Genomic DNA, 18,614 nt, shown 5'->3' with positions numbered 1-18,614 from the left:
TGCCTATGACCACAGCACAGCAGTGCCAATAATTCACATTATAGCACGAACCTAGAGTGTATTATTGCGATTATACCACAGTTCCATTACCAAAGTTTATTGAAAGAATTTGAGTGAAAGAGGATGAGAAAATATGATCTGTTTAGTTATAAACACTCCTCAAGTTAAAATAGTTCCATTGCTGCTCTGGTTGTAGCTGCACTGTTTGGTTTGTAAGAGCTGCATCCTTGCTTGGTTATCTGTATGTGGCGGAGTAATACATAAAGAGCTTCGGTTACAGTGCATTACTGTTAGATAATGTCACTCATAAAACGCCTCTCAACCAATCACATTGCAAGGTCGGAACTAACTGTGGTATAACAAACAATATTAACAAAATATATTGTTTAATTGATGTCTCTATCAGTATCAGCCATTACAAAGTGGTATTATATGGCCATAAATAACATAAAGACAATTCAATTATTACTGGTACAGTAACCAAACAATAAAGAAGCCATACAGCTTTTATATTAGTAAAGTGTCTACTAAATTCATTTTTCCCTGCTGTTTTTGCACCTTCTGCACAGCTTGGTACATTCTGGACATGTGTGACGTGTTAATGAAATGCATATTCCTCAGGCCAACATGAGATAGATTTCTTGTTTTCGAGTTTTGCTGATAATACACCAGAACACAACACAGTGTTCAAAATATAGCAATTAACAGATGTGAGTTTTATCTGAAGAAATGTTCCCTGAAAGATACTGTTGTACCAAATATGTTCAGGTCAAGGTCGTCCTTATTAAACCCACAAGATATGAATAACGTGTCAGAACACACACTTTCTCTATGGGCCCTAACGACCGCTGTTTATCACACAACTTTGGAGCCTGTCAGGACTGTGTGAACACATCCAGTAGCAAAAAACAAGGGCACCATTTCATTCTCAGCTATCCACTCCCCTCAGGCCGGCATGAAAGACCTGGCTGTCTGTAGCAGAACACACAGAGAAGGCCAGCTGAGGATGACTCACATGAAGAGAGAGGGGGCTGGCGAAAGTGGGGGAGTGAAGAGGTGATAGGAAAGGTGACATGGCTGAAGTTCAAAAGAGAAAATACAGTTTTTGAACTGTTCTTAAGAAGTTTCTTTGCTGGGTTTTACATTTAGTGCATCCAATAGTTTGATTTTGGAAGTTTGATTTGATAATAAAACAAATTCTATAGACTCGTTGGTTTGGTCGGGTCAGGTGAATGATTCAGCCATTAAGAACATGATCCACCATGATTCATGTTTACAGTAAAGCACTACATATAGCTCTGGAAAAAAAGAAGAGACCACTTAAGCATTATGAGTTTCTTTGAACTGTGAGCCAAGAGATCCAGCACAGTGGAATGCGTCAAAAAAATTGCTACCGCGCTCGTCCTATTAGATTAAAACCCCATCACAATATGCATATTATGCAAATCAGTGTTGCCGTTGTTGTTACTTAATATTTTCTCATTCAATTAAAAACTTTTGCCTTGAAAATCACAGTTTTTCCTGATAGTGTTCTTTGCATCTCGTGTTATTTTTTCAGACAAGGAGCAAACCTTCTGTGCTTTGATGCTATAAATAAGGTCAGCATGCTCACAAATTAGTCTGTGGTGAACAGAGCATACCCTCAGCCGCAGTCACATCGAATCTTATGACTGCAATCCCGTATATTGCGCAGACACAGGCTTTAAATGCAAGAGCTGTTTGGTGCCTCTTTCAGACCCGTTTCCTCACTGTGCTACATGCTATAGTGAATTCCCACACTGCAATCTGAAAGACATCTTGGAAGTGGACCACACATTGAGTTATACATGGGGCTGAGGGATTTAGCCCCATGGGGCGAGATGTGAGGATTTCTCTGGTTCTGCAATGCTGACTGTATTGGGGGGTGTCTGTGATACGTATTTGCTTATTTACTAAACATTTAAATGAATATAAGTACCTTAACGTACCACACAATTCACACTGTGAAGAGGCCATAAGACTGTTCAACTCCTTTCAGCACAGCAAACTAAAGACTCTGTGACACTTTTTCATTCCTCTGGTCACTCAATAAAATCTATCTATCTATCTATCTATCTATCTATCTATCTATCTATCTATCTATCTATCTATCTATCTATCTATCTATCTATCTATCTATCTATCTATCTATCTATCTATCTATCTATCTATCTATCTATCTATCTATCTATCTATCTATCTATCTATCTATCTATCTATCTATCTATCTATCTATCTATCTATCCAATCAAAAAATGAGTGCATGGAAACAAGCCTGTGGTAATACCTATTAGAGCTCACAGGTTTTACTCTTTTGATATGCCGGTCTATATTTTAAGTTTAGTGATCACTGTAAAAACTGTAGTTTTGTAATTGCTTTTTCTTTAAAAAGCATAACAAAAACATCTGGACTTTTCAGTTTATGTAAAAAAGTTAATGAAAACCTGTTACATTTTGTTAAGTTTCAGTTTTGGATAAAAGTTTTTATTTCGGTGTTCGCTTTTATCATTAGCCCATGCAAAATTTTTGAACAAAACTGTGTTTTTTAGGTTCTTAAGGTAACTATACTCACATGTTTCATGCATGCATCAATTACTGTAATTACATTGGGCAGATAAACAGTGTGATATGTACTACTTCTTGAGTGGTGATCATTCAACATCTTGACATCTCTAAAGACCTCTCTCTCTTGTCACTTGAATACAACCAAACCCTCACAGCAATGCTCCAAAATCTAGTAATCTTATAAGATTCATGAATAATTAGGTTTGAGCTTTCCTTCTGTAGAGAGCATCATAAGAAAAACACAATCAAAAAGCCTGGTTGTAGCAAACTGTATCCCCATAACTAGCAGTTAAAGTCTGGTGGTGATGTGCTGCTCTCCAGTATCAACAACAGTATACTCTACTAATTTATCTGCTTTTTTATCAGGGCTTTGAATAGTTTGCTAAGTAAATTTGAGGCCAAATATTAGTATATAGTATTTTATTATGTAACAGTCTTTGGATCTGTTTGGTCTTTCGTTTTTTTTCTTTTTTGAAGGAGAAAACAACTGTGTATTACATTCAAGGTATATCACTTCCAACGCAACACTCCACAGAACTCGTCTATATGGGGAATGTTCTTCTAAAATGTAATATGTCATGTTGACAAAATTTTCTCTACGACCACCAATGCTCTCAGTAATACCCCATTTAACCCTTTTATCCAGAGAGAGAAGCAATAGCACATCATCCTTAGACTTGCCAGGAAAAAATCATATGCTTCAAACCCTCATATTTCACATGGCTGATCGTCCTGACCAGTGATGGTATAGTTACTTTGAAAAAGTAATCCGATTACTGATTACTGATTACTCCTTTAAAAAGTAACTTAGTTACTTTATGGATTACTTGATTTTAAAAGTAACTAAGTTACTTTACAAGTTACTTTATTAGTTACTTTCAGCAGCTGCAGACACCACCTCCCGCCGCCTTAACATAAACATTATAACCAGTTTTGCCATTATTCCCTTTATTGGAAAATGCATTTTTAACAGCAACAATTTATCTCTAAGTTGAACGATTTCCTAAAAAAATACGTTTTTTTTATAAAAATAAAAAAATTAACATAAATATATTTTTTAATAAAAAATAAAATATGGTCTTTCTTGATTTTACTAAACATAAATACTTGTTTATAACAAATATATAAAATAAAGAAAGTCTTTCTTGACCTGACATATTTAACACTGTAAAACTGAACATTGAACTTGTTGTTCTCTGCAGGGCAGCAAGGAGTGGTTTTATAAAACAGAACCGTGTATATGGTCTAGACCAGGGATCACATATTTGCAGACTGCGGTCCGGGTCCGGACCCAGACGTTGTCCAATACGGACCCATACCGGACCCAACTACTGAGAAGGATTTAATTCTGACAGTGTTCATTTAAAGCACCGGAACTTTTCTTGTCTTTACGGTATACGCGCAGTGAACTTCCAATCACGTGTGGTGTAAAATCTTTAAATGCTCTCCCCTGCCAATCAAATTTGTGGCAGACCGCTGCCCTGGCTAGTGAATTGGGACTCGGCCGCAAAAAAAAAAAACGCTTTAATAAAGAGAACTGGCGAAAAACGAAAACGGGCGGAAACTAAAGACACGCCGAGCGCGCGAGAGAGAGACGCGTGTGATTGGGGAAGAGCGGAGGGGGAATGGGTAAGGGAGCGGTGTGTGTGTGTGTGTTTGTGGAGGAGATGAGGTGGAGAGAGAGAGAGAGAGTAACGCACAGTGACTTACATAAGTAACTTTAATGTGATTACTGGATTGGAAATAGTAACGCGTTAGATTACTCGTTACTGAAAAAAAGGGTCAGATTAGAGTAACGCGTTACTAAGTATGAGTCCTGACAGATGAGAACCTGACCTCCCCCATCTGCACTCAAGACCTCATCTCAGGGAATGGGATGTGGATGTGTCAGGGTGTTACGCTCGGCTGTTAATCACCCCTCATGCAGTCACAGCCTTGAAAATGCCGTTACCTCCTGACGTCAATTCGGTGAGACCTGCCGCCACCGCGCCATGACCTCATTAAATATATCTCCGCTCCATTGTGACGTCCAGGTTCTACTGACATGATTACTTCAGTACTAGTGCCCTCAGATCCACCCCCATGCTCTTCTTCAGTCCATCTCTGCCATGATGAATCATTTGTAGAGGTTAACATCTCTTCAGAAAGCTGTAACAGAGAGTTTGTTTGTTTCAAGGAATACTACAGCTGTGCTATTCTATGTATAGGACGAAGGACAATATATACTGTAGATACAGCTCTGAAAAAACATTATGAGATTCTTTGATTTTACCAAATTGAAAACCTCTGGAATATAATCAAGAGGAAGATGGATGATCACAAGCCATCAAACCAAGCTAAACTGATTTGAATTTTTGGAACAGGAGTGGCATAAAGTCACCCAAAAGCAGTGTGTAAGACTGGTGGAGGAGAACATGCCAAGATGCATGAAAACTGTGTTTAAGAAACAGGGTTATTCCACCAATTGTTGATTTCTGGACTCTTAAAACTTAATTTGAGTTCTGAAAGCTCTGCGTCATTTATGTCATTTCTCACTTGTCATTACTCATTTTCTGCAAATACTATTTTTATTTAAATTTTGGGAGAAACATTGTCTGCAGTTTAAGAGTTGTGAACTCTTAAAACTCTGAAACGGTCTGAAAGCTCCTGTATAATATTTGTAATTTCAGTAATTGCATAAATTTCTCATTTTATGCAAATAAATGCTCTAAATGACATTATTTCTATTTGGAATTTGTAAGAAATGTTGTCCATAATTCATAGAATGAAACAACAATGTTCATTTTACTCAAACATATACTTATAAATAGCAAAATCAGAGAAACTGATTTAGAAATTGAAGTGATCTCTTATTCTTTTTTCAGAGATGTATATGGACAATATGTTATATTTTGCTTTTGTTGGAGTAACTGTCTCTACTGACCAGGGAAGACTTTATACTAGATTTTGATGTATTGCTGTGAGGCTTTTATTGATTGCATTCACCAACAAGAGTTTTACTAATGTGAGGATAATGGATGATCATGACCACACCTCTAGCAATCCCTAACTCATCCAAAAAGCAAAAATGGTTTAAGCACCATCATTCCTAGACCATGCTTGGAATTAGATATATTGTCATATATATGTTCATGTATATCTGGTCCAGAGAGTCCTAATCTATTGGCAGTACTTGTCCACAAAAATGAAACAAGCTGTGTGAATGTACATCACAGGCAAAAAGTTTGGACACACCTTTTAATTTCAATGCGGTTTCTTGATTTTCATGACTATTTACATTGTAGATTCTTACTGAAGGCATCAAAACTATGAATGAACACATGTGGAGTTTTATACTTAAGAAAAAAATGCTCATTGAGAGAATGATGCCAAGAGTGTGCAAAGCAGTAATCAGAGCAAAGGGTGGCTATTTTGAAGAAACTAGAAAATAAAACATGTTTTTAGTTATTTCACCTTTTTTTGTTAAATACATAAAACTCCACATGTGTTCATTTATAGTTTTAATGCCTTCAGTGAGAATCTACAATGTAAATAGTCATGAAAATAAAGAAAATGCATTGAAAAAGAGAAGGTGTGTCCAAACCTTTGGCCTGTACTGTATATGGATGCAACTAAGTTAAAGATGCTGAATGCATTTAGTAAACTGAATATCCACAAACATTTCTTTCTGAGATTTCTAGAGGAACTGATCTGTTACTGCCAGCATCGTGATGTGGGTGGAGTTTTCACAGGCTCTCTCTGATCATAAATGGATACCAGAAAACCTTAGGGAAAGCAAAAGTGACCAGAACTGTGTGTATTCTGTTTTTTCACTGTCTGTAAGTTGGATGAAAGAGCCTTGAGAAAAGATTCTCTCTCGTCTGCCTCCAAACATTTAGGCACAACACAAGCTTTGAGTTCTAAGAGCATATTTATCTTCTTATGGCTACGGCTGTACACAGTCATAATTAGAAAAGACCAGGTGATGCAATTTATTAAAGCTTTATTAATGCTTTAAATCTTTAAATTGTGTCCCAACAGTCAGCAGCTGTGGGTTACTCAAAGCACATGCCTAGTGCTCTGAGAATTAAACTTTTTACGCTCCACAAAGCAGGAGAAGATAGGATGATAGCAAAGGGTAATGCCACCATTATGTTTCCTCTGTTCATAATGTAATTAAGAAATGTCAGCAAGCAGGAATGGTGAAGGTCAAGAAGAGGTTTGGAAGACAAAGAAAACTTTCAGAGAGATCTGCTGGTAGGGTTGCTAGAAAATCAAATTAAAACCCTGGTTTGACTGTTAAAAAAATGTGAGAAAGATTTAGCAGACTGTAGGGTGGTGGTGCACTATTCAACTGTGCAGCAGCAGTGCACTTGCAAAAACATGACCTTTGTAAGAGACAAAGAAGAAAACCAACCTTTCATGCATCCTCACTCCAAAATTCAGACAGATGTTTTCAGAGTAACATTTTAATTATGTAACTTTCATTTACCTTTAATTTTATCTAACATTTATATTGATTTTTTATTATCTATGTTGTTGTTCTTTGACTGATTATAATGTATTATAATTGTTTACTATTATGTTAACATTTATCTTAACTGGTTTGTATCTTTTCTATATCATATAAATTCCACCACTTTATGTTTGTTTTCAACCTGTAATTTATACTTTTTTTGCTGGATTACACTGTAAATTATGGTGCTCCTCAATGTGCTTAAATAAATGTTGAATAAACTTTTGAACCCCTGCATTCTGTGATCTAATTAAGTTAAAACTGGACCTTTTGACAACACTTCTTTAACTGTTAAGCATGGGATTTGGGCTTAAGTTTCAGCAAGTGGAACAAGAACAAGAAAATAAAGATTTAGCCATTACATTCCAGCCAATTCTGGAAGCAATTCTTCTTAAACAGTCTTAAAAGTCTTGTATGCACCATTACACTTAAATAGTGGAGTTAGTAGCCAATCAATTTACAGCATCACTTTAAATGACAAAATCTACAAATATTTACATGCTAGAAACAAAAATTTCTGTTAAATATTAACAGTATTGAATCCACATCAACAATATACAACTTTAACCAAACCAAAGAACTGGCTCTAAAATCCACAATGTAGTAACTCAATAGATAGTCCATGATTAGGCACCCCAAGAAAGGCAAGAAAGACTGAACTAAAGCCCCCCCCCCCCCCCCCCCCCAAAAAAAAAGAAAAAAACAACAACTCTGCAAGAAGAGTGTTAAACTCTGTGATGCTTACCAAAGGCAGAGATTTGAGTAAATCTATTTTATAATATTATATCATCCGTTTATTACAGACACAGAATGGGACCTGCAGACAAACACTGACCTACAGGCTGCTACCAGCAGGCCTGACCCTTCTGTTGTTGGATGTGTTCAGTCACGCGTGAGGAGACGCAGCCCGGGACGCTGGATTCAGATTCAGCCTGTCTGAATAAACCCTTTGCTATGAATGAGATAAAGCTACGCACACAAGACAATTCCAAGACAGGCAGGGAGCACATTTCTTTACAACACCCAAAGCCCACTGCCATCCAATACAGAGCACATGCATAGTGAATTAACAGAGTGAAAGGTGAGGCCTGTCCTTCTATTACATCGGTACTGGGATGGAAAAAGACCAGAGAAAACAAAGGAAACATCCAAAGCATTCCAACATGTTTGTCACCACTGCATACATTCCCACAGGTTCTAAATTACCATTCACTAACTCTGTTTAATATCTCACCCGAACATCCAAGATCTAAAGGTCCCATATCCTTAATCTTTCTTAAATTGTATTTATTTATTTATTTATGTATTTATTTTCACATAAATAAGTCCATGTATGACTTAAAAACATATTAAATTAACATCAAACTGTCTGTTTTTGTACCTATTTTATTATACTCTCTAGTCATGTAAAGAAACCTAAGGACCCAAGGAAATGTGTGTCTTTTTTAACAGATTTATATATGGATATGTGATCTTAATTTTATCGACACATTAAGCGATTGTGGTAATATAACTAAAGAAACAAAACAAATGGAAATAATATATATTTTTAAATATAAGAGGTCTTCAGAAGGAAAGTTGTACATGCATATTGTCAGTCCTTATGCTGTCAGTCTGCCTGTCCTGGATTTCAGTTCACTCTTTAAAGACTCCGTTTCCCAGGATGCACCTGTGTCAAACTGTGTCACAAGTCCGGCTCACCTGCCATTTCCTGTCTTCCCTTGTATAAATACCCCCTTGTTTCTGTTACCCGTTGCCAAGTATTAAACCTTTATCCCTTGTTCTTTTACTCCATGTTTCTTTTATGTTTTTTGCTACTTTGTTTCCGACCTGTTTTGTTATTTTGACTTCTTTTTTGCCTTGCCCTACTGTTTTATTTTTGGATATTTTTGGTAAGTATGGTAAGTATGACCTGTTTTGCCTGTTCACTCTGGTATATTGTATTTTGCTGCCATATTTTGATATTACTCATGCCTGTCCCACATAACTTAAGGAACCTAAACCATTTGATTAATAAACTTTATGTAAAGTATCTGTGAGTGTCTAACTCTTGTCTGGTCTTCTAAAGAAAGGCTTTAGAAATATTTACAAGTAAACAAAGAGCAATCAGCCATTCTACTGTCCATAAAATAATTGAGTAATTCAAATATGATTTAGTAACATTTAAAACAAGCGGCAACAAGTTCAGCCCAAGAGCAGAACGCAAGATGCGTAAAAAAGTCTTTAACAATCCTAATACTTTGGCAAGACAGGTAGCTCTTGCCACAGTTGAGGTCAAAAGGTACATTTCATTAATGTGCACCCATGTGGGTCAATGTAATAATGTAAATCCAAAATACAGTTTACTGGATGTGAATGTGAATGGTGTGTTTTGAAACGGTACAATCTTCATCATGATATGAGCCCTATAAATAGCTGTAATTTTGATGCTGTGCTACTGCACAAATCCCCAAATGAGATACATATTTCATTGGGAAAGCATTATCACATGGTCAGTCAGATGCGTAACCTGCTATCTGCTGTATGTTTTAATTTTCTTTTCTTTTTAGAGGAAGACCTTCCATCTGTGGAGTTCAGCTGGAACTTGAAACAGTGGACTCACTGTCTGATAGAAATGCTCTAGTTCTGCACAGAGCTTTTTTGTTGTTGCTTACATACAGGTCTAACTATAAAGCAAGCAATGCTCACATTAATAAGCTTGACCATGTGAGAAATACTGAACATTTAACCCCTTGAATCGTGGATTTATTGTTCAGTTTTTAATCCTTTTTAACACTTTCAGACCCTGCTTTAATTACAGTGGACATCGTGTAGTTTCTTTTTTCCAAATGTTTTGTTGCACAGAACTCTAACTGAGACCTGTTGTAATCAGAACAGACCACAAACCAGGCAATAAAACAGTAGCTTAGCCCCGCCCACTGCTCTGGACAAAAAAAAAAATCTGCAAAAAAAAAGACATTAGGGCATTTCAGAACAAATGAGGCAAAGTAATACAAGCTCAATCTTTGTGATTTATCATAAAGAATGTGTAATTGATAATGTTTTATCATATTTAGGAATACCAATTTAAGTTAATTGTATTTAATTTAATATAGATTTTATAGTAGGATAGTAGAGTTTTATTTGTGTGTGCATTACAGAAAACAGAAAACAGCATTTCTTTATGTTTCCATCACTGGAACATAATTCAGGACTAAAAGGGTTAAGAAACTATTCAGAATTATTTGGGTAACTGTTTGTTTTATATTCCCACAGCTTTCTATTAAAGGCAACTGATATTAGATGCGCCAGCAATGCAGTTATGAGAGTGAAAAAACAATGTGGGCTTGTATACATACTAAATGCAGCATTATGCAAGAATTAGAATAATTTCTTGCTCCTGGACTTCCCTACAGTCGGGAAATAGGATTTATAATTGGAACCACCTCTCCAGAAAGACACGCTTTACACATGCATTTCTGGACAAGCTGACATTTGCAGAATGAGCATTTGAAAGAGAAGAAGCGTGTGGTCTGTTGTGTTTGAGAAATTTTACAGGAATTTACATGAATATGATTTGGGTTATGCAGTGATATGGAGTTCTTGTGAACAAAAGATACATAATGCTGTCTAATACAAAAACAATAGTACATAGGTATATGTGAAGTCAGTGCTGCCAAGTTGTGAACAAACAGCATGATTGATAGACACACTCTAAAGGGCAGCTTTACAGTGATTTTCCAGTTCACACACACACCTATACACACACCCATGGCCTGGGAACTGGACCTTGTACAGATTATAGCACATGAAGCTCCTCAATACACAGGAATGCCAACACATTCACAATTTTAGCCCATTCAAGCTTTTAATTAACTGACAGACTGCAGAGAGCCTTGAAAAACAGACTGACACCACAGAACACCTTTCCACTACAATAGCTGCTACCATGCCTTTGCAGAGATGACTAATCATTGAGCACAAGAAAAGCTGCATGCCATGCAGATGGTTGAGATTACTCATGCCTCGTATTAAGCTAAACACTTCAAAACGTGATTGTAGAATCGACCCAGTGAGCACTCCAGCACAGCCTGTTTTTAAACACAAGTTAGAGCTGTATTTGTGTATCAGCAGATTTGGCCCAGTTTTCAAGGAATTTGGCTGTGAATGGAGAGATCAGGGGTATGATCCCAGCTTTGCTCCTGAAAAAGACCCTTAACCCCTTCCTCCAGAAGGGCTATCCCTAATGCATTCGTAAGCTGCTTTGGACAAAAACAGTAGTGACGTGATGAAGTCATTTATTCTAATGATTATTGAAAGCTAAGCCAATAAAATGCTCTGAGTGTAGCTGATTAAAATGCGCAAAATATTCCCACGTGCAGTGCACATTAGCACAGTGATAAAATGTTGTCTTTTGGTGATCTTATTTTTATCAGTTGCTTTGCTACTATAATATTTACTGGTATGGCAAAAAGCATGGGATAGAAGTGTGTACATTTACTGTAAGGTGCTACGGTATTGAGAATGCCCATGCTCATGGTAGAGCTTAGATTCTCTACACGAACCCCGAAACTGTTGTTATTTGTGTTTTGCTATAGGCTATATGTATAAAAATATATATATATAATTTCTTCTGACAGTGAGATCGGTTCTTAATAAACTTAATTCTTAAATAATAGGTCTACGCTTCTTCAGTGTTGCAATTTTAATTAACATCATTCTGAACGGATTTCGCTCATTTAAACAGCCCGAAAATAATAATAAAAAGCTCTATTTATTAAATAAAATGTCGGGTTTATCTCGGGCACGGGTTCAAAAGGACAGTTTATAGGGCGGGTCATGCACGGGCTTGGGTCGGGTCATGCTGGATATTTTGTGCCCGAACTAAGCTTTACTTCATGGCAAGGCAATATGAATGATCGGAGTTTGAGCAAGCCATGATAGTTGGATGAAATATGGATGGGATATTCCATTTCTGAAGTTGTGCAAGCATTCACCATTTTTCGATCCACAGAAACACACTCTGTGTGTACAGAAAATACCTAATAGGAGGAATAACAACCCACTGTGGGTGATAATGATTGTGACCGGCAGCATCTGGCTGGAATTTTCTATAAACAAACAAACATGTGACTCTAACGCCAAAGTCATAAGACATTATACTATTTCCTGTCCCATTTCCTGTTCCATGTTTGTGCACAGTCCTGTACAAGGTTTTAGGCAGCTGATAAAATGATATAAAGCTGTTCAAAGCATTATTTAAGTTGCACTATCTCTATATAGCACTAGAATAAACACATAAATAAATGTATAGTAAAAAGTTAGGAGAATATTGGTGCTATCATGCAAAACCCTAATATCTACAACTTTAGGGAGAACTTGATTTTCAATAGAAGGCAGTGTAAAAAAACATTCTAGAACATTTGAATTGATCCATTCATTATGTAGTTTTTGACATTGTATAAATATTAACTTTGTTAGCTTTGTTCATTTGTTTTTTTATGGTATTTTAGAATTTCCTGTTTTACATATATATTTTATTTATATATATTAAATAAAGGTTGATTGATTGATTAATATTTATTTGAAAAATACAATGTTTTCACATGACACAGAAAATATGTTAGTTAGAAAAACACAGACTTAGCTCCTGTCATCTTTTGTCATCTTTCAGTAACAGTAAAAGTATGGATTTGTTCAGCTCCACCAACAGCTCATCTGTTTTACTTTAATGATGGACTGATTAGAAAATCTAGGTTTGGGACAGTAAATGTCAACATTGGCGTTTCTCAAGAAGAGCACTTTTTGTATCTGTTTGTATTCTTAATTTGAACAATAGTATTGGTCAATATATGGATAGATGTCTTTATTTCTTTCATATAGACAATTTAAAACAAAACATATTTTTCTCAGTGCAGCACTGGAGCTTGAACTTCAGCTTAATTTAGCTTCAATTTGAACTCCAATCAACTACAAGCTTTTGAATGAAGAGACTGTCAAGTTCTCCATCTATCAAAGTCATCTCCTACCTGCTTTGAACTTGTCCACTCGTCCAAAGTTCCAGAAAGCCTTGACCTTACTTGGGCTGTGGTTGGTGCCCAGACTGGCCTTTGCTTTCTTCTTGCTGATGGAGTTCCCCATGGCATTACTCCAGCATCCCAGCAGCTCTAGATTATGCAAACACACCAAGCATCTGCCAGCTGCCTCCACAACCTTCACCTCCTGCTCCCAATTACTGTTACTCCTCTACAGCTCTTCTTATTCCTCCTTATTCTCTTCTCCCTCAGGACTCTGCTCCAGCCACCACCGCAGGACAGAGCTGTCCCGCTTGGCTCTACACCGGTAATCCGCCCTGTGTGTTTGTGCAGGGTGTGTGTGTGTGTGTGGACACCTCCCTCTCTGTCTCATTCACAACAGAACACGCTCTGCTTTCAGCGATGATCAGTCACTCACTCCAGCCACTTGGAATGTGGAGAAGGAGGGACTGCTGCAAGCTCCTGGTGGCTCAGTACCCACCCCTGATCTCACACACACACACACTAACCCACATGTGCACATAAAGAGACACACACACACATACATAAACCACCTTCATGTCTACAGATTAGCTGTGATCAGCATTATATGGAAGATCAGATCAGATCAGATGGTTCACACATGTTCTCGGATGACTCCCCGTCCTCTCGACTACCTTATAGACACAACCTTCTGCACTCCAGGCTTTAAATCCTAACAGAGACAGATCTTATCTGCTCCACCTCTCTGAAGCAAATCTCAGTAACTCAAGCATAACAAAGCCTAGTTTATCTCTAACCCCACAAAAGCATCTCACAGCATCATTATCCAATGAAAAACATGCACCTTTTATTTTTGTCTATTTTTAGTCTACTGCATCACTGAAACACAGCAGCTGTCCTTCACACTGAATGTGGCGTTTACCTGTGCTTCCTAATCTGATTACTGCAGAACATCATTATCTGATTACCTGGGTAATCAGATAATATAGGAAAACTCAGACTGTACATGAGTCAGTAATAATCAGATTTGCTTTGCAACCGGCCCATGTTCTTTACTAACACATCAAGCTGGAATATGAACATACTTAAAAATTATGAGTTTCTTTGATTTTACCAAATAAAAAAAAACTATGAATTGTAATCAAGAGGAAGATGGATGATCACAAGCCATCAAACCAAGCTGAACTGCTTGGGGTTTTGCATCAGGAGTGGCATAAAGTTATCCAAAAGCAGTGTGTAAGACTGGTGGAGGAGAACATGCCAAGATGCATGAAAACTGTGACTAAAAACCAGTGTTATTCCACCAAATAATAATATTATTTTTGAAACTTTATAAATATGAACATGTTTTCTTTGCATTATTTGAAGTCTGATGTTACGAATGAGAGGGTGGACGTAAGTGCAGATATGTTACAAGTCTTTTTAATAAACAAGATAAATGAAAACAAACAGAAAACAAACACGGGTATCGCATAAATAAAGAAATAAACCCTTAGAAGTAGAATATTGAACAGAACAAAACTAAGTATGACTAAACAAACAAAACACTGAATAACTAGAACACTAGGGACACAAAATAAAATAGGTACACTTACTGAATTAACAAAACAACATACCTGGATTCAGGGAACATAAATTCACAAAATACAAAACTTGGATATACAGATAGCAAAGATACAAAAGACTCCACAAGGCAACACTCATACAAGAGGCTATTTATACACAAGGAGGGTGAAGACAGGTAATGAGGGGGCGGGGTTACAAACAAGACACAAGGTGACAACACTAATGGCTAGGGCTGGGCTAGGGCGGGGCTAGGGTGGAGACAGAACAATAATAAAACAATGCCATGTGCTCAAAAAAGCACATGGCTGGAAACACAAGACAGGAAAACAGAGCAGGAGCACAGAAAACCAAAAGAGGGAAAAACACAGGACAGACAGGCTAATATGTGACATCTGAAAGCTCTGCATCTTTTTTTGTTGTTGTTTCAGCCATTTCTGATTTTCTACAAATAAATGCTCTAAATGGCAATATTTTTAATTTGAAATTTGGGAGAAATGTTGTTTGTAGCTTATAGAATAAATCAACAATGTTAATTTTACTTAAACATATACCTATAAATAGCAAAATCAGAGAAGTTGTCTTATTTTTTTCCAAAGCTGTACATCAGCTAGAAGATAAGGGCTATTTAAATCCTGTAGGGTGCATCCCAACTGTGTACTAATTACTAATACAAACTGTTTTTGATTATGAAGTACATAGTATAGATAAAAGTAATGTAACTTGAAATTGACAGGGAGGGTCTACTTACGTATAAAAAAATGATAAAAGCAAAAAAATGTCGGATAACATTGGATAACATAGTATGCAATTGGGACACAGCCTTACTTCCAGCGTTCTGTCAGTGGTTTGTGGTCATTTTGTCATTAGACCCTGTTTGCATATTTCCTGTACTACAATATAATTACTGAGCTAAAAAACACAGCTCTCATTATCAGAAAAAAACTCAAGTGTAAGAAATAAGGTATGCTGTTTACATGAAAATGTGAATAATCAGATATTTGCTATCAAAAATCAGCTTAAAATCAATCAGACTATAGAGTACATGGGAATGCACACACTGCCTCCACATGTTAGGTTAATGGACCACTACAAATGCCCCAAAATTACTTGTAATATAATCTTTTCACATAGTTTCGCATCAAAAAGATTTTTTTTCTTCTCCTGTAAAGTTGACATTTTGCAGATACGTCTTTTTTTAGACGGTATGCACAGATATGATGCCAAAAGCCCTTTTATTTCTCGCTATGATGAATCTCTGGGCTTATGATCAACATTGTTTTTATTCCATGGCTGTTCCTGTTCACCCACCGCCCCACCCAGGCTCTGTTTTGATCTATGCTCTCTTTCTCTCTCTCTCTCGCTCTCTCTCTCTCTCTCTCTCTCTCTCTCTCTCTCTCTTTCTCTAGATGATGCATCTGGATCTCTTCTGCTTTATTGTCTTTGCGTGTATCTTTGTTACACTCTTCTTCTTGCGCTTCTGCCCATCTCTGCATTCTTCTTATTTCAGCTCTTCTCGGTCGTAACTGTTTGTTCCTGTGTGGTCAGGTAATCTAATATTCCGTTCAGCTCTCCAAGTCCTTGTCAGTCCAATCTATTACATGGCACACAGGAACGTTCCAGAATGGAATTAAACCAGCGTAAACCATCTATACAGACACAGACAGCAGCGATTGCTTAATGCAGGCGTACACGATATTACCTTTAAACTTGTGCCAACAGTGCCAGCAGATCCACTGTTGGGTTAATCTATTATGACTCCACCGTGGGCTGTTTGCATATTTTCAGGGTTGTGTTTTGTCTGTTATTTTTTGAGGCCTGCCCACTATGGGGGGCTGTATTAAACCAGTGGTGTCCTGCTGATGAAAAACAGACAGTGCCCATCACAGGAAATGACTCCAAGTAAAAATAGAGCCACTGTCATATTAAAGATCGTAGGGCTATACAGTTTATACACTATACAGTTTGTCCAAATGTTTGTGGACAGAGATTCATTTTAATGAATGAATTCAGCTATATTAAGTTGCTTTTACTAGACTTTAATATTAACTGTATAATACAGTTACTCTAACAAAAGCATAAAACACTTATTTTTAATATCCTTGATTCCCTAAGAAACACTAAATAATTTCCAATACTTTTGTCCATGTAGTGTACATGGAATACATTACAGTGTAAAATTTAGGAATCACTTGTCATAGTAATGTACTTTCACATTATATAATATAAAGTAGCTTGAGATATTACACACCATGTTTTACAAATATTTAGAATATTTAAAAAAAATAATTTTCCATTGACAGTAAAGATAATTTGATAAAAACATTTGAGTCACGGAGGCTTAAGCTGTGGAAGCTAAAGTATTTCTTGTCTATTCACTCAAACAATTGCCTTATTGCTATAATGGATTACATATATATATATATATTTTTTTTTCTAAATTGAAAACCTCTGGAATATAATCAAGAGGAAGACCACAAGCCACCAAACTAAGCTGAACTGCTTGTTTTTTGTACCAGGAGTGGCATAAAGTTATCCAAAAGCAGTGTGTAAGACTGGTGGAGGAGAACATGCCAAGATGCATGAAAACTGCAATTAAAATACAGGGTTATTCCACCAAATATTGATTTCTGGACTCTTAAAACTTAATTTGAGTTCTGAAAGCTCTGCGTCATTTATGTCATTTCTCACTTGTCATTACTCATTTTCTGCAAATACTATTTTTATTTAAATTTTGGGAGAAACATTGTCTGTAGTTTATAGAATAGAACAACAATGTTCATTTTACTCAAACATAGACCTAAAAATAGCTAAATCATAGAAACTGATTCAGAAACTGAAGTGGTCTCTTCATTTTTTCCAGAGCTGTATGTCACACTGTGAATAGAGGAATGTTAAATACCCCAATAACATTAGAAATGTAATGTGCCCTCAAGTTTATTGAGAAATGTCTGCACAAAATGAAGTTGGCTGGTACTTTAGATTTTTTATTTATTTATTCAGTATATGCTAAAGTTACTTTCATTTGAATTGAAATAAATTTATAAAACCTGAACTAACTCTGCTCATCTAGAAATGGTTATGTGATAGGAGCTGTAACTAAAGCTAAAGTCCCCTTTAGCCTCCATCAGTCTCTAAACCTCTGTTTATCTCCAGCTCAGGTCAGTGTGACCTCCAGAAGATCTGTAATGTGATCTGGGATGCATCACAAGTATCTGCCTCGGCACTCTGTCAGCGCAGGTAATACCTTTCACTAGCACACGGTTCAATGCTAGCTTTCTTTTATACCCATTTCATACAGATCTCATACACACTTGTGTTTTGGTATTAGAGCTTATGTAACATACTATCATTTAAAGGAGAACTCCGGTGTAAAATGGACTTTTTGTGTAGTAAAACATGATAAACATGACTTATGTTTGATGAATAACAGTTTGTCCAAAAACCCTTCAGACTGGGTGACAAGAGGCCTATTAAAAACCACTGTTTACATCCTATAACGCTAGCTTCTGCTCCGGGTGCCACCATTACTGTACTGATAATGACAGACATATATATACATAGATTCCGCATAGCCTGCCTCCTGGCGCCGGCTGCTACCCTATGCAGAGTCTAAGTATATATATATATATATATATTTATTGCCAATTTATCAGGGCAAATTATGCTTCATGTCACCCAGTCTGAAGGGTGTTTGGACAAACTGTTAAAATGTCTGGATCTTGGAACGCTGTGGGAGAACGGAAGTGTGATATTTATCCAAGGTAAGTACTTTTTATTTTTGTTTTACAACACCAAAAGTCCATTTTACATCGGATTTCTTTATTAAATATGATGGCATATAAAACAGTTTTGTTAAAAATAATAGAGAATAGAGATTTCTGACGGTGCCATGCAAATAAAGATATTATCTTATTGTCGTCCACTAATAGACTGGATTTACAGTATGCTCAGACACACACCTTAATATTCTCCTC

At 36.6% G+C, this 18,614-nt stretch overlaps 1 protein-coding gene across 3 annotated transcripts in view; it reads right to left on the bottom strand.

The window, feature by feature from the left end:
* Positions 1–18,614, bottom strand: part of kiaa1522 (KIAA1522 ortholog) — an 84,004-nt gene that overhangs the window by 42,586 nt on the left and 22,804 nt on the right. The window contains exon 1 of one of the 3 annotated variants that reach the window (XM_007249279.4): positions 13,087–13,505. The exons of the other annotated variants lie outside the window; for them this stretch is intronic. Within the exon in view, the coding sequence (XP_007249341.3) occupies positions 13,087–13,198 (112 nt within the window). The 5' untranslated portion in view covers positions 13,199–13,505. Of the gene's footprint in view, positions 1–13,086; positions 13,506–18,614 lie in introns of those variants that run through there. 3 annotated transcript variants of the gene reach the window in all.

Source organism: Astyanax mexicanus, chromosome 3 (assembly GCF_023375975.1).
Source record: "Astyanax mexicanus isolate ESR-SI-001 chromosome 3, AstMex3_surface, whole genome shotgun sequence".
Taxonomy (NCBI): domain Eukaryota; kingdom Metazoa; phylum Chordata; class Actinopteri; order Characiformes; family Acestrorhamphidae; genus Astyanax; species Astyanax mexicanus.
The sequence above is the reverse complement of the archived record's forward strand: the minus strand, read 5'-3'. Positions and strand labels throughout refer to the sequence as shown.